At 35.8% G+C, this 17,709-nt stretch overlaps 1 protein-coding gene across 1 annotated transcript in view; it reads left to right on the top strand.

Moving 5' to 3' along the window:
* SPINK5 (serine peptidase inhibitor Kazal type 5) overlaps positions 1-10,213 on the top strand; it is a 74,672-nt gene extending 64,459 nt beyond the window's left edge. The window contains exons 30-33 of the mRNA XM_050794055.1: positions 179-275; positions 3,525-3,655; positions 6,631-6,721; positions 9,917-10,213. Coding sequence (XP_050650012.1) covers positions 179-275; positions 3,525-3,655; positions 6,631-6,721; positions 9,917-9,925 — 328 coding nt within the window. The 3' untranslated portion in view covers positions 9,926-10,213. The remainder of the gene's footprint in view (positions 1-178; positions 276-3,524; positions 3,656-6,630; positions 6,722-9,916) is intronic.
* The last annotated feature ends 7,496 nt before the right edge of the window (positions 10,214-17,709 follow it).

Genomic DNA, 17,709 nt, shown 5'->3' with positions numbered 1-17,709 from the left:
TGGTCTCCAACTCCTGACCTCAGGTGATTCGCCAGCCTAGGCCTCCCAAAATGCTGGGGTTACAGGCGTGAGGTACCATGCCTGGCCTCTGTCATATTTTATGAGGATTGCTTAACTTCTCACTGAAAGTTATAGGAACTGTTTCTTATTTTCAGTCACTTTTTGTTTTCTTCTCTAGTCTAACAGAAGCTTTGGAAAGGGCAAAACTTCAAGAAAAGCCATCCCATGTTAGAGCTTCTCAAGAGCAAGACAGCCCAGACTCTCTCAGTTCTCTGGTAAGGAGGACTATTTCTGAAATGCTACTTATCAGTTTAATTTTCTTGATTTTTTTTTTGACCTGTTGCTATTTGCTATTTTCATAGAAGGGTCTGAGGTTTGCTGATTCAGTGCATCCTGAAGTCATTTGAGGACTATATGCAGTTTATGCTTGGCAAGAGTTCTGGGGTTTCTCATTAGTGCCTTATTCTGTGCCCTTTGAGATTATTTGCCTTGCTTCAGTTTAGTACATTTTGAAATTTACAATGTGGGTGTGGAATAATTGTGACTAGTCTCACATGTGGTAGAATACGTAGTCAGGTGCCTCAATTCTGTAATTTTAGCAGATCAACAAGTTTCCTCACCTAGCTTCCGCTTATTTCCCTCCTCCAACCAAATCTGTGTCCACATCCTGGAACTCTATGCCAAGCATGCTCACAGGTGTACATTTCCACAAATTAGCAATTCCCAGTAGCTGAAACTTCTTGTTTAAAATATAGGCTGAACTGGGTGTGGTGGCTCATGTAAATTGGGCTCTACATCAGGGATACAAAGGCATGGAGAAGAGCTATTAACAAAATATGTTTTTTTAAAAAAATGCTAAAGTATAATAGTCACATAAAAGAAATGCACATATTTCTTCTGTGATAGCAGGAAGAAATAAGATATCAGCAGCAGACCAGTAACCCCCTCATTCTCCCTCATAATCTACAGTCTGTTTTGGAGCTGAGATTTCTTTTGGAAAAATAAATCTTTCATTATTCATTTCTTTTCATCAAGCCAGCAGTCCTTTTGTCAGTCTACAAATACTTATTGAGCACCCACTATTTTTACAGGCATTATTTATGTATGCTAGGTTAATAGCCATAAACAAAAGAGATAGCACTCACTCCATGAAGTTCATAGTATATTGGAAAAGCAGATACAATAAATAATACAAATAAATAAATAAAATAATGCCAAGGAGGAAATAAGGCAGAAAAAAAAAAATGGTACAGTAAATTCTGAGATGGGGAGGGGAGGGGATACAATTTTAAGTGGCATATATAGGGAATAACTCTCTCAGAAGGTGACATTTACATTAAGACCTAAGGGTACTGATTCTGTAGGTATATCTGAGGGGAACATATTCCAGGGAGAAAACATAGCAAAACGTTTAGTGTTGTTGAAATAGAGCTACCTCAGCTGTAGAGGAGGAAGTCAGGAAGCTAATGGGAGGCTATGTTATAAAGGGTTTTGTAGACAGTTTTAAAGACTTTGCCTAATATTCTGATTGACATTTTTGAGAAGAGTAATATGATTTGATTTATATTTTAAAGGAATAACTTTGCCTGATATCTATTGAAAACACTGCAGGGAGGCAAGAGCTGGACAGCTAATTAGCTATTGCAGTAGTCTACAGAAGAGATGATGCTAGTTTATACCATGTGGTGGAACTTTTGAGAGGTGGTTAGATACTGGGTCTGTTTTGAAGGTGGAGTCAACAGAATTTGTTGAGTTGAAGTACTATGTTAAAAAAAATAAGGAGAGAGAGAGAGAGTAAGGAGCATTGTAGTACCTTTTGAACATTATAGCACCAGTTACCTGAAAAAATACACTTGATATACCTGATTGAGTCTAACCTTTGCCAGGGATTCATATAAGTTACTTATCTAAATTCTCCATGAATATTTATACTAATATGGAACTCACCACAATCTAAAGCAATTCATTTAGGTGTTTGAATCATTTATCAAAACAAAGGAACAAGCAAACAAATGCTGCTTGACTTCTCCAAAATGAGTATTAGCAGATATAATATTATTAAATTTTCTGTCATCTTTGTGCCTGTTTTCAGTAAGTAGTTTTCAAGGAATGTATTAATTTCACCTATGTTGTCAAATTTTTTGGTATATAGTTATTTATAACATTTCTAAATTATTCTTTTAATATCTACAGCTCATATAACGATGATCTCTTATCTCTAATATTGGTTAATATATGTTTACTTGACTCTGAACAATTTTGCAAATAGCTTATCAACTTACTAATCTTTTCAAGCAGCCAACTTTTGGCTTTTTTCTGTTTTCTATTTCATTAATTTCTCCTCTTTATTATTTATTTAAAAATTTTTCTATGCTCATCATTGGCTAGCTTCTTCAGATGAAAGTTTAGATCATCCATTTTAGAACTTCCTTCTTTTCTAATGTATGTATTAAGGTTATAAATTTCCCCCAAATTACTGCTTTGGCTGCTGGGATTTGACAGGTTATATTTTCTTTGCAATTCATTTCATTTCTAAATTCTATGATTACTTTGAGTCATGAGTTATTTAGAACTCATCCCTTTACTTATAAATATATTTCTTATAAATATTATATACTTGATTCTTTTTGTTCTTCCAGTTTGATAATTTCTGTGTTTTAACTGGAGTACTTACTTGTTAATATTCTATGTAATTACTGATACCATTGGATTTAAGTCTTCCATCATCCTATTTGCTTTTGAATCCATTTTTTTATATTTTGGCTCTACTTTTTGTCTTCTTAAAAAACCAATCAAGTTCTTGTAATTATCATTAATTACTAAACTCGTACTTCCAAAACACTACAAAGAGCAAATATGTTTCTTCTTTCACATGGAAAATATACATATGATTTTACCCTGGAACACACACTGACAACTAAAAGTTACTGAACACTTAGTATGTGACCGATACTGTGTTAAGCATGAACTTACATGCATTATCTGTTTTAATCCCTTAAAGCAGTAATATAAAGTAAGGACTACTATTATTTATGATTTTCAGATGAGAAAATTAAGGCTGAGAAAAGTTAGATAAGTCACTTCTCTAGTTAGTGGTAGAGCTAGGACTCAAAAACTCATGCAATTTATGAGTATTGATCTCTGAGTCTTTCCTTTCTAGGCTGTGTATAACCAGTATCTTCACTTAAAAAGGCAAATATTATTTCTAGCATGCCTATCATTCTAGATTTCTTCTTATGGGCAGGTAATTGTGTCACATATTATAAAGGATTTTTGCTTTCTTATTGCTTTGCTATTCCTTGTTTCTTTGTTTATTTACCTTGTCTAGTTAAAAATGGCCAAATTCAGGAAGTTAAATTCACCTCATATGGTGCAAAATCAATCTTTGAGTTTGAATAACCTATATCACAGTCCTTTTATGACCATTTATTCAAGTTGGATTAAGGAACTCAAGAGGTTTTCTTAAGCCCATCCATCTCTTTGAATGCCATAAAGTAAGTCTGCTTTATGTTTTGCTTCTTCAGGATTCTGAGATGTGCAAGGACTACCGAGTATTGCCCAGGATAGGTTATCTTTGTCCGAAGGATTTAAAGCCTGTCTGTGGTGACGACGGCCAAACCTACAACAATCCCTGCATGCTCTGTCATGAAAACCTGTAAGTATTCAAGTTGCCCCATCATATCTTCCAGTTTAGAATTTCTCAGCTAGAGTGTTAACCCATAGTAATGCACCGATATAAATTCGAAGGGTGTTGCAAGTAATTTACTCATCGTAGAAATTAAAAATTCAAAATTTGTGAATTATCTTTCCTATATGTAAAATAGAAAAGATTTAAGGCTATTCTTTTGGTAAATTGCTTACCTACATTGCTATATGCTCTATTGAGTAAAAGAGAATGAAAAAATAATAGTGGGGTTACAATTACAGAATATAGGGATAAGCCTGTGCACAGTCACGGGAGTGTGAATATCATTCATTCTGTGTGTAGTGGACAAAAACAGTAGAGGAGTACGGCTATATAAACCCAGCCCAGTGTATAATATCTAAAAGCTCCTGTGACTATAATATAGCTACAGATTCCCCATTTCTTTAACCCCGCCTCTTGAGAGAAGTAGTACCTTGCCAAAGGAAAGTGCACTGTACAAAAGAAAGAACAATAAGTAAATGGCTGATCCGATGTCTGCTCTCATATTTATGGCTATCTGGGTATCTGGAGGCATATTATTTCATGATTCTGAATCTCACTCCCTTCATTGGAGAAATGGAGACAGTTCTCTGAGCTGCTGACTTCACAGACGATTGAGAACTGCTAGATATAAAAATATTTTTATCTTAAGTTGAATACAAGGGATTCATTTTATTTTATTTTATTTTATTTTATTTTATTTTATTTTATTTTTGAGACGGAGTCTCGCTCTATAGCCCAGGCTGGAGTGCAGTGGCCGGATCTCAGCTCACTGCAAGCTCCGCCTCCCGGGTTCACGCCATTCTCCTGTCTCAGCCTCCCGAGTAGCTGGGACTACAGGCGCCCGCCACCTCGCCCGGCTAGTTTTTTGTATTTTTTAGTAGAGACGGGGTTTCACCGTGTTAGCCAGGATGGTCTTGATCTCCTAACCTCGTGATCCGCCCGTCTCGGCCTCCCAAAGTGCTGGGATTACAGGCTTGAGCCACCGCGCCCGGCCGGATTCATTTTAATATTCTTATTACTGGCTTTAGTTTTGTTGTTGCTACTCTGCTCAAATGCTGTCTGAATTTTTAAATAATTTCCCCTTGCCTCTACGTGCATCCCTTCCCTTCTCCTGGCCACCATTTGGCCAGCTTTCAAGGAGAGAATAGTGACAAACCTTGTTTTCTCCATCTCACCTGACCCCAGACCTACATTGCAGTTCATGTACTACTTTATCCTTCTTAGGACGCTATAAGCAAGGCCTAGAACATGAGGATAGGACTCCCTGATATCCTGCTTTTTAATCCTGGAAAAATATTTAAAAGAAAAAGGCGCTCCTCAGGTCATATGCTTAAAAGCATAAAATCTGAATATAATCCTTCATCTATAGGTAAGGCACGGTAGATAAGGCACTTTCAGATTTCAGTCACTGAATCCCTGCAAACTGCTATGGAATGTTGTTATCTTTATTGCACAGAAGGTTAATCTGAGGCTCAGAGAGTCCAGGTAATTTGTTTAAAGTTACAACGGTAGGAAGTAAATCAGACAGGATTTTGACCTTATTGATTTGGGTCTAAATACAATTTTCTTTTATCTCCACTTAAATTCCTTAGTTTTTCAAAGACCAAAGATTCCTTAGATAATATGAAGAAAGTTACCCCTTTCAAGAAATTTTTTAAAAATTATGTGATATGAACAATTAGGCTCATGGAGTACTTGAAATTCATCCATAGACCTTATAGGTTTTTAAGAATTAAGAAATTCTTAGCAAACTATCGCAAGAATAGAAAACCAAATTCCGCATGTTCTCACTCATAGGTGGGAATTGAACAATGAGATCACCTGGACACAGGAAGGGAATCATCACACACCCGGTCCTATTGTGGGGAGGGGGGAGGGGGGAAGGGATAGCATTAGGAGATATACCTAATGTAAATGACGAGTTAATGGGTGCAGCACACCAACATGGCACATGTATACATATGTAACAAACTTGCATGTTGTGCACATGTGCCCTAGAACTTAAAGTATAATTAAAAAAAAAAAAAGAAAAATTAAGAATTCTTGTTTAAGCAATAAATATAACTGCCCAGGAATTCCATTACTATGTATACCTTATCTGCAGCCCAGAATCCTTCAATTCCTCTTTCTTGTAAATGTCAGAGCCTAAATTATCCATAAAATTTTCTTCAACATTTTCATCAATTTATAGACCCATAACAAGTGCTCTATTTAAGGGAACTTTAGAGTAAGAAACTGAAATGATGAAAATATTAAGAAAACATGCCTCAGGATAGTTTGTTTGGTTAAGGGAGCTGGGAGTATATATTATAAAGAAGGATCAGGTTATCTGAGGCAAAAGGAAACAATATTCCAAGGTTTTAGAGAAAGTTATAGGAGAGCAATTTCAACTTAAGCAATGCCAAAAGACAAATTGCACTGCTTTGATAGATAATGAGTTTCCCATTACCAGAAGCAAACAAGTATGTGTCTGATTCATAATATTTCTCCAGTGAAAGGGTTAAAATTCATACTCCTTAAGATTCATTCCAACCACAAAACTCAGACTGTATCATTTGTGTCTTGTTATATTTTTCCCCAAGTCATATTACTGGTACTCAATATAGTCAAACATCTCTCTCGGATCTATTTCTCGCATCTGTAAATGCGAGATCACCTTTAGACCAGATGATCTCCAAGTTTATTTCCAACATTCTTTATGAACTATATCAGTGAATGAAATGTGACAGGATAGGTCCAGGGCTAGGGGACAAATCTGGAGCAGAAGAGAGACAGCCTGGACGATACCTACTGAAAATGAAAATAGTTGAATGCAGATCCCAGATCCTCCCTCTAAATGCAGTTTGGTTTGATACCAAATGTCCTGCGCGTTGGTCCTTATTTATTTTCTTATTATAACTGAGAACTTCCTCATTGTTGAAGCATCCTCTGATCTGTTTTAGGATACGCCAAACAAATACACACATCCGCAGTACAGGGAAGTGTGAGGAGAGCAGCACCCCAGAAACAACCGCTGCCAGCAAGCCCTCATCTGTAAGTACAGAAGTAGACTGGCCTCCATGGTTACACTGTGAGGAGTAGTGGGTTCTGGTTTTGTTCTCTTCCATTGAGTAACGACATTTATCTGGCCAGAGAGGTAACACTAGGTCAGGTGACCCAGAATTGGTCACATTTTCACTATAAGGATAATTAAGTAATTACTGAAATAAGTGGAAATAATGCAGCAGTTAATATTTTGAACTATTTAATGGATTCATTAATAGATTGTTTATGAGCAATGTCTCCAATATAACGTTTCTTATTTCAGGATAGGTTTTATCTTCTGTGATCTACAATACGAAGATGAGACAGAGACCAAGAGAGGTCAGAGAGTGACAGAGTTGGATTTAAACAATTTCTATATAATGCCCATATTCTTGAACTTTGCATTGTATTAAATTATTTCCCAGCATTAAAAGTTGACCAATTTCATTTAAACTCCTGAAAGGATGTTTCAACATGCATTACTGAATTTGACATTCTCCCTGGTGGCTATTTAAATAGTCATCCTCAGGGAGATGGTATATAACATGAAAAAATAGGAATTTTCAAATAAGAGAAAAATATTTTGTTTTGGGATAAATGTCAGTGCAAAGTTCAGTTTTTGCTGTGCTTCCTATATGAGACTCTTGGCAAATCACATAAATACTCTAAACCAAATATCCCAATGAACTATGAAAATATTCAATAAAGACTGACTTTTATACATTTGGCACAATGTCTGAAAAATTAATGTCACTATTATTACTATGCCTAAGACCAAAGTATGAATTTAGAAAAAGAGAAGAGTCCAAAGTATGAACTTAGATAAACAGACCATGGTATAGTGCTTATTTATTTTTAATAAATTATTTTCAATTGTAGTTTGATAAAATTATATGTAATAAACAACATTTTAATGCATTATATTTAATAAAGCTATTGATTATTATTCACATTCTCTTTGCTCCATTCCACTGCCACAGAAAGCTTTGGCAATAATGGAATCAGAAACTGTTCAGCCAGATTTGAAAATCTTAATCAAGCAATACTAGATAAGGCCATATTAAAAACGTCTACCCAACAATCTTTGTTATGGGAAACTGTGAAAACAAGATTCGTAAGCTAGAGTCTTCCTAGTTTCACATTAGCAGCTGAAAGCAGCGTAGAGGAAGCTGAGGACTGGAATGAAATCAGAAGACCTTATCTTTCTCATGTGGGCTTGACAAAGTTATTTACCACCCATTTAAAGACCTCTATTCTGGTTCTTTACCAGAATCCATAAAAAGAGAATTTAAACTTTAACTCTAGTCCCTGTATTGTGTTTGCTGTCTTATTATATAGAAATTCTTAGTAGTTTGCTCCCATTTTATTGACAGAATATACTGTTCCCCCTCCTCACAAACTCACCTTTACATATATCTCAGGAGACGAAGGTCAAAATAGCTTTATGCCAGTCCAATAGACCACACCTTAGACCACACTTCCCTGTAACTCTCATCCTGCGTAGGCAACTTGGAAAAACTACTTTATAAAGAATTTGCCATAGGTTTATACTGGTAAGATGTATTTCTTTAAATAATGAAGAGTCTTGCCGGGGCTCGGCACACAAGGTGTTATAAAAGAGTGCCGTTCTTCCATTTCTGGGTGTGTGCTTTCCACTGGAGTTGCATAGCAGACATTAATAATGACAAAAGTTATTGTGGTGTTAGTTAACGAAACAAAAACTGAAAGTGTCCTGGACACAGGTGGAACTTCAGGTCCCTGTGTAACATTCAAGGGTATGATCTTGGGTACAGGTGGTACAGACTGGTCATGGCCTAGCATTGTTCTGATGACTAGTAAGGATGTAAATACTGGGGTTGAAGCCTCTTGTCTGAACTTTATTTCTGCGTGGAAGTTTCTCTAAGAAAGTCTGGAATCTCAAGAATAGAATAACAGTCCAGGCAGTCACAACTTTCCTGGAAAAGTACGTTGAGTATCTTGGAACCCACACTTTTGTTGCTAAATACATAATACTTCCTATTATGCAATAACTATTATACAGTAACTACTAAGATTTACATAGGTCTTTAGAGTTTTACATACATTTTCTGTTTGTTTCCTTCCAATAGTCATTTGATTAGGGCAGGGATCACTGTCTTTCCCACTTTACAGAAAATCATCTTGGGGGAAACTGTCACTTACTAAAGTCCCTCAGTATAATACATTGGGTTCAATGTAGATATCCTGACTTCATTTCCAATGCTCTACTACCATTCCTTAGTTGTCAGGAGATTCTGAAAACTAAGTGCTCTCGAGAAGGCATTATCTCAAAAGATGATTTGCTAGATTGGAAGGAAATTTCTATATTAAGAAAAATACCAATATTATTTTGTGAGATAAATAAATGACTATTCTTATCTCTATTTCTCAACGATTTCCCAAGTCTATGGACATCTTGCATTCTACGTTATTATTATGTATTTTGATAGGTTCACTTGAAAATTCTTATCTATATCCGTCAATTTCATGACAGCTTTTCAAGGATTCAGGAAGACCAAAGCTTGCTACTTTCAAACCAAAGAAATCTGCCTGGAGTTGATATAGGCAATAAAGTGGAGATTTGAGTTTGGAGTGACAGTGCTGTTCATGCCCCAGGTGGTACTAGTTGAAGATGTGCGGTTATGTGAAAGAAAATTCCTGAGGCCCTCACCCCCTATAAGATTATTTTTAAAATATTAATTTAATGTTTTAAAGGTTGATTTCAAATATTTGGATGAGTCAGGCAAAGGAAGACAGCTGATTACATTCTAGTGGCCTACAACAAACTATAGTAGAAAACATTCATGTTACAGGAATTGAATTCAAGTTATGACCTAACATGACAGTGACAAGTTACTAAACTTCTCTGAAGCTCAATTTCCTCATCTGCAAAATGGTGCTAATTACACCTAGTTCTTTTTTTATCAGCATGAAGGCTACATGTGATCAAACGCAGAATTGAGCCATGTTCATTTTTGTATCCACCTCAACACATTGTACATACGAGGTGCTCAATATTTGTTGTATCAAACAGGTTAAAATGTGAAACTGATTTTAAACTGTTACTTCTTCGCAGAATGCAGAATCTATGTATTTCTTTGATTAAGATGTAGCTATAAATATACAGCCCACATTTCTGCAATAGCTCTGGGTTCTAGTATCTAACCTACCCATCTTCTCTTCTAGGATGAATGACGGGAAGATTGTTGAAAGCCATGAGGGAAAAAGTAAACCCCAATTCTGAATCACCTACCTTCACCTCTGTATATACAAAGAATTCTTTGGAGCTTGTCTTATTTGCTATAGAAAACAATACAGAGCTGTTGGGAATAGACTCACTGATTTTCAGTCTTTTCCATCTCTTTCCTCCTAGACTCCGTAATCTGAGGGTATAAAGAAATTTCCACCAAGTCTGAGCCCTCAAAATGTCCTGATTACAATGCTGCCTGTCCAACTGCCTGTTCAATAAAAGCAAACTCAGCAGAACACCCTTTCTGAGGCTTCTTTGTCACTGTCTGGATAATAGATATTTGCTTTTACAGAAACTGAATAAACTCTACCCTTTTGTGTTTTTGTCTGGCTAAACCCATTGGTGGACAGAGAATGCTCACTTTATTCCTGCTTAAGTTGCTGTCATAGCTGAGAAAGACTGTCTAGAAGAGAGGTGGGGAGATACGGGTTCCCAGCAGCCAACAGCTATACAAAGTTAAACTAGCTATAAATCAGCTTCATCTTAACTATTCATTACCATACCAGCTCCCCTTTCTACATTTTCATGAATGGGATAACTGCCTCTCAGTTATTTAGGTCCCATCCAAAGACACAAACCAGTAAGTTCTCATGTCTATTCATTAAGTTACATCTTGACAATTTCCTATATCACGGCCTTGTACACATAATCTGGGAAGAACTAAGAAAATTAATTACCAATTTGTGTAAGCCTCTAAAGTGGCAATCTCCAATAGAAATGTAATTTAAGCCATATATGCAGTTTTAAATTTTCTAGAGGCTACAAATAATTAATAATTATAAAATTATTAATTTCAATAATATATTTCATTTAGCTTAATATAGCAAAATGATTAATGTAATCAATATAAACTTTTAAATTTACTAAGTCTTTGATTTTGGTGTATATTTTACACTTCTAAGCCAGAAGGTTTACAATTGCATATATGCAATATTAAATTTTCTAGCGGCTACAAATAATTAATAATTATAAAATTAATTTCAATAATATATTTCATTTAGCTTAAGATAGCAAAACTACTACTATAATCAATATAAATTTTTAAATTTACTAAGTCTTTGATTTTAGTGTATATTTTATACCTTCTAAACCAGAAGGTGATAAATAATGCTGAGATGTGACTAAGGAAAGTCAAAACACTTCTGTCAACCCCACCTGTCCACTACTACCAAATACGTATTTTCTCTATATAACATGATCTTCAGATTTCATTTTGCAGAGATCTATCCCTTTCAAACTCCTTATTTTCTCATTTTAGTAGTCCTCCTGAAGCCTTCCCATTTCTTTCAGGCATCAGAAATACCTAAGGATGTGGAGAAAAGAGAACGTTTACACACTCTTGATGAAAAGCTAAGATGGTCCACATCTCATTTTGGACCAGCCACATTTCAAGTACTCAAAAGATACATATGGATAGAGGTCACTGTATTAGGCAACACAGTGCTGCCGTGAGCTAATGGACGTGGGAAATCAGAGAAGGAATGCAGGCACTAGGTAGGGGTGGATGAAATGCTTGTAAACACCTTCCTCTATGCTAAAACCCTGTAAATCCCTAGTCTACCTAGTTGCTTTGTTCACTTGAAAATTCTGGGCTAATTCTGAATACACTCCATAGGGAGAAATTATATGGAAAATCCATTTTGCTGCAAGATGTTCTCAGCTCCGGAAGAACTAGCCTGATGTGACAGACTTACTTGGATTTGGGAAGTTAATTTGTTATTTTTCGCCTCTTTTTTTTTTTCTGTCTCTACTAGCTCAATTAAAATAGGATTTGGAGATCTTTTTCCTTTGTAACTGAGTGAAAATAAATTCTCCCTTATGCTGCATTCTTTTCTACGTTACATTAAGAAAAAAAGAAGAAGGGCCTATAAGTAATTTTTTCAAGCATGAGAAATACGTAGTAATTCCTATTGAATTATTATTATTATTATTAGGCAATTTCAGGATGTACAGGATGGGTTCTGAGTGCCTATGACATATGAGATTTTTTATCTTCTTCCTGTTCACTTCTAGGAAATCCAGAAAAACTCTTTTTCTGGCTAAAACATATGCTTTTCTGAGAAGGTGTTTTGTTATGTCATTTTGGATATTTGATTAGAATATAAACACAAATCCTTTATATTTATTTTATCATTATTAATATACTCAAAAGACATTCTTATCCCGTCCTTAAGACGTTACCAATTCTTGGTAATCACTCTGAGTACAGAGACAGAGTTTGGCTTAGAGATAGAGTGGGGTAGAGGATACAATAGTCTGGAATGGGATGAGACAAGGAAATGAGGAGAGGCCCAGTGACCTCAGGAGTAAGAATCAAAGGTGGAGGGTGGGGCGGGTGCAGAGGTCAGGGATAGAATAAGACCAAGGAAAATAAAGTTGAAAATAGAGTGAGGCTCATGGATTAGGGTTGAGAGTGTGAATGTGTAGAACGTATTACTTGGGATTTAAAAAGCTGAAAGTTGATTTTTTTGGGGTGGTATACAAACTAGGAGTGTTTATAAAATTGCATCTATGTCAAAATGGTAACAAATAAATTGATTTACTAAATATCAAGTAAACTAATCTTTGAGTTACTTAAGTTATATCCTGATGGACAGGAGGTAAATGAAAACCAGGCCTATCTCACTGAGGCTTCAAAACTAGATCTAAAATTCTAAACCAGAAGGTGATAAATAATGCTGAGATGAGACTAAAGAAAGCCAAAATACTTCTGTCAGCCCACCTGTCCACTACTACCAAATACGTATTGTCTCTATATAACATGATCTTCAGATTTCATTTTGCATTAAGGGTTTTCAGAGATCTATCCCTTTCAAACTCCTTATTTTCTCATTTTATTAGTCCTCCTGAAGCCTTCCCATTTCTTTCAGGCATCAGAAATACCTAAGGATGTGGAGAAAAGAGAACGTTTACATACTCTTGATGAAAATATAAATTATTAAAAACCCTATGGAAAACAGTACGGAGACATCTCAAAAAACTAAAAATAGAACTACCATTTGACTCAGCAATTCCACTACTAAGCATCTGACCAAAGGAAAATAAATCATTATAGACATAAAGACACCTGCACTAGGATGTTTATCACAGCTCATTTCACAGTGGCAAAATCATGGAACCAACCTAAGTATCCATCAACAGTTGATTGGATTAAAATGTGGTATATATACACCACAGAATCCAATGCACCCATTAAAAGGAAGGAAATCTTGTCCTTTGCAGCAACATGGATGGAGTTGGAAGCCATCATCCTAAGTGAACTAACTCAGAAACAGAGAATCAAAGATTGTATATTCTCAGTTATAAGTGGCACTCATGGACAAAAAGACAGTTACTAAACTCTGAGAACTCCAAAAGGAGGGATGGGAGAAGGATGAGGGTTGAAGAATTACCTATTTGATATAATGTTCACCATTTGGGTGATAGGTACACTAGAAGTCTACCGTTATACAATATCCCCATATGATAACATGCACATTTACTCTCTGAATCTAAAATTAAAAATGAAACAAAACATCAAGTTACTTCTGGAACCAACAGCAGATAATTCTGTAGTTGATTTGTAATTCCTGTCATAAGCACAGGGCAGAAGTAACAAAGGCAGGAACACCAGGTATTTGCCATCCCACAATAGGGCAGATACTTAGGAACTGAGCAGAGCTAAGCTCAAATCCCGACTTTGTCACTCACTAACTCTATGACAACGAAAATGCTACTTTATCGCTCTGGGCCTTCATTTCTTCTATAAAAGGGGGCCTAATAATTTCTGCCTTACAGGTTACAATGAGGATTATATTATATAGTTTATCAATGCCACAAACTGAAGATCTCATATACATTAAGTGCTTAATAAATGCTTATCATTATTTAATATAAAAACAGTAAGTTGTCAGAATTTGCCTATTCAATAAACTCTCTAATTCAATTAATTTCCTTGTGATTTTTTCCGTTTTAACCTCAAAAATATCTTTGACACATACATTTTAAAAAATTATAATTTTAGAAAATACAAAAGTATGCATTGCTCCTAATTTTCTTGAAACATACCATTTTCTTCACCAGTTTTTAATCTTTTCCTTTAAATAAGCACTCATGTCCTGTGGATATCTTGGATCAGGATTTGCTATTGTTTATTTGTACCTAGTTTTCACTCTAATAAAATGGATTAGGTACTATAACACAGTATTAAAGAAAGAAAAAAAAAAAAGAAATAAACTAAAGAGAGCACTTGTCTAGACTATAGATCTACAGACTTTTCCTGTGAAGAGCCAAATTGTAACTATTTCGGGTTTTGTGGAATATATAACCTCTTTTGTTGCTGCTATTGTATAAAGAAATGCAAATAAATTTATATTATGTAAACGTGTTCCCACAGCTATGTACCAATAAAACTCTGTTTACAAAGACACATGGTGGGTTGGATCTGACCCTGGGGCTGTAGTTTCCCTGATGTAGAACAACTAGCTCAGCAATGGATGAATGTCTGGCTCTCATCCTTATTTGCAACTTGTCTTCTCTTTGCCCCTTTCCACACCTTCAAACACCAACAACATTCTTCATTTTATGATAATAACAGTGATAATTTTTAAAGTTCCACTTTTATATAAAACTTAATATGTACTCAACATCAAGAAAAACACATAGAGAAGCTCACATTTGTACTCCAAATCTATGTGCTATTTTATGGATTGAATATTTTTCCCTCAAAATTTATAGGTTAAGCCCTAGCCCCCACAGTAACTGTATTTAGAGATAGAGCTATTAGGGGGTAATTAAAGTTAAATGGATTATAAAGGAAAGACCCTAATCTAACAGGATTGGTGTCCTTATAAAAAGAGGAAGAAACACCAGAGATCTCTCTCTGAACGTGCACAAGGAAAGGTCATTTGAAGATAGAGCAAAAAGGTAGCCACCTGCAAACCAGGATGAGAGCCTTCACCAGAAACAGAATTTTCTGGCACCTAGGTCTTGGACTTTTCATCTCCAGAGTGTAAGAAAATACATTGTTGTTGTTTAAGCCACCCAGCCTCTGGTATTTTGTTAGAGCAGCAGAGCTAACCAGTGTAGTTGTGGCCTTCTTGATTGACTTTGACCAAGGTTACTCTAATATCTAACCCAGTTAGATTGTGAATGAGTCCTCAAATGACACTCGCTGAGGACCTTACTAATGACGAGTGATGTCCCAAACAGTTCTTTTTGTAGAAAGAAGCAGAATAGGACATCCTGTTCTTTCCTGGGCACCATCCTGGCACAGAGATCCCCTTTTCTTTCTAGTACTGAAGTTAAGGTTTTAAATAAATAGGATATGACAATAAATCATTCTTCAAGCATGAAGAGAGAACAGAGAGAAAGACTGTCACTTTTTGATAGGTGCCTGGAAAAAAACATCAATTAAAATATTTTTCTTTCGTGATGGAATTTTCATTTGACCATGTAACAGTTTTTCTTGGATTATTTTGAGGGATGATGCGCTGTCTTTCTGCAGTTCATTCTAGGTACTTTATTTTAATTTGCTGTAGTGCTTTTAACTATTTCTCAAGTCTATGGACGTCTTGCATTCTACATTATTATTATTATTATTATTATTATTATTATTTTGAGATGGAGTTTCGCTCTTGTTGCCCAGGCTGGAGTGCAGTGGCACAATCTTGGCTCACTACAACCTCTGCCTCCCAGGTTCAAACGATTCTCATTTCAGCCTCCTGAGTAGCTGGGATTACAGGCGCATGCAACCACGCCTGGCTAATTTTTTGTAGTTTTAGTAGAGACAAGGTTTCACCATGTTGGCCAGGCTGGTCTTGAACTCGTGACCTAAGGTGATCCACCTGCCTTGGCCTCCCAAAGTGTTGGGATTACAGGCATGAGCCACCACTTGCGGCCTCTACCTTGTTTTTTAACATGGATTTTCTACCCTCTTTCTCACTTCAGCAGACTTTTGCAATATCCTTCTGCAATATACTTGTTTGTAATATGAGTAATTCACATTCTTAGTGGAACAAGGTAATGGAAGACTTTCAGAATAAAGCTGCATCTTTATTGAGATGAAAAAAAAATTAGTATAGAGTTTGGAGAGACAAAAATTCTAAAACGGAAGGAAAAAAGGGAAGAGAAGGACCAGGAATGGATAAAATGGTTATGCTAGGAAGAGGGGGCATGTGTAGAAGGGAAGGAGAACAACACAAGGGCTGTATCTTTTACAACTTGTTTGTTTTGAAATGACCTCTTCAAAACACAAATCTCTTCAATTTCCCAACTCAAATTGGTTGAAAAATCCTAGTCAGCAGCCAAAATTCATAAGAACAAAGCAAAACTGGGCAAACCTGAAATCTGTGTATTCTCCTTGTCTTCGTCTTTCTCTTTCATCCTTCATGTAACCACAACATTTGATAAACATTCGGTTCCAGCTATCATCCTTCTTTCCTGATTGACTACAACAGTTTTATAACAGATCTCAGTGCTATACTCTCTTCTACTTCATTACATTCTCCCCTGTGGTAATCACCTAAAGTTAGGATTTGATGGTGTTGTGCTTAAAACCTTGAAGTGGCTTCTTCTGACACACGAGTTCTCTGTTTACCTCTTCAGCCTCAACATTTGTGTTGCTCTCCTTCCCATCTACACTTGAATGATTTTCTCAAAATTGTTTCCACATGTCCCCTCTTCCTAACATAACCACGTTATCCATCCCTGTTCCTTCTCTTCCCCTTTTTCCTTCCACTGGACAAATTTTCTCTCTCCAAACTCTATACTATTTTATTCATCTCAGTAAAGATGCTGCTTTATTCTAAAAGCTTTCCATGACCCACTTCCCCATATGAATGTGAACTATTTATTCATTTGTTATGCTCCTATAACACCCTGTCCTTACACCTATATTGCACCTACATTACTGTTACTGTCTACTAGTTAGTTATTTACAAGTTGGTCTGTCTCAATGGAATGTGACTTCTTTAAAAAGCAAGACAGTTTATTATTGTTTTTATCACTACTGCTGATCGCAATGTTGGGCATGAAGCAATTGCTCATTAAAAGTGGTTGAGTAAACTTAGACCTTTAAGATAAAAATGTTAAAAGTGAGTAATATTTAGGACAGACAGTCTCAGCTCTGATCAGTAACATAAAGCCTCTACAAGGATAGAGAAGGGAACTTATTTTTCAAAGAACTTAGGGATTCTGCATTCTCTTCCAGGTACAAATTAAAAATTGTTAGCACTGATGGAAACAGCTGGCATTGTTGGAAATAAGCTAGTTCCATGAAATATGAACTTATGAAATTTTCCCATCTCTCTCCCTGAAGAAGGCTATAATCATGAGGTGGTTCTCAGAAATATTAGATAAGCTACAGCTAAAAAGGAGGGCAAAGAGTAGCATGACCCCAGAACAAGTATCCTGTTAAGTGTATTTTTTTTTTTTTGTAATTAACCTTGTACTTTCAACTAATTAATTTTTTTTGTTTGCTAAGTATGTAATGTGTAGTTAACAAAGATCTCAATCAGGAAAAGGTATTTCTTTAAGGCTGATAAAATCCTGGAGTGATAGAACTGGCAGAGACTTAGAGATAATTTATCCAATATCCTTAATATATGGAGAGCCTGAAGCAGAGAGGAACAGTGATTTTCTGAGCAAACCTAAATGACTATAAATCAGAAATAAAAATTTAAGTGACTGGCTTGTAATCTCATGTTCTTTATACCACATCCTTTAGCCTCATGAATCCTAGTCATGTGTT

This window comes from Macaca thibetana, chromosome 6 (genome assembly GCF_024542745.1).
Source record: "Macaca thibetana thibetana isolate TM-01 chromosome 6, ASM2454274v1, whole genome shotgun sequence".
In the NCBI taxonomy this organism is placed as follows: Eukaryota; Metazoa; Chordata; class Mammalia; order Primates; family Cercopithecidae; genus Macaca; species Macaca thibetana.
The sequence above is the reverse complement of the archived record's forward strand: the minus strand, read 5'-3'. Positions and strand labels throughout refer to the sequence as shown.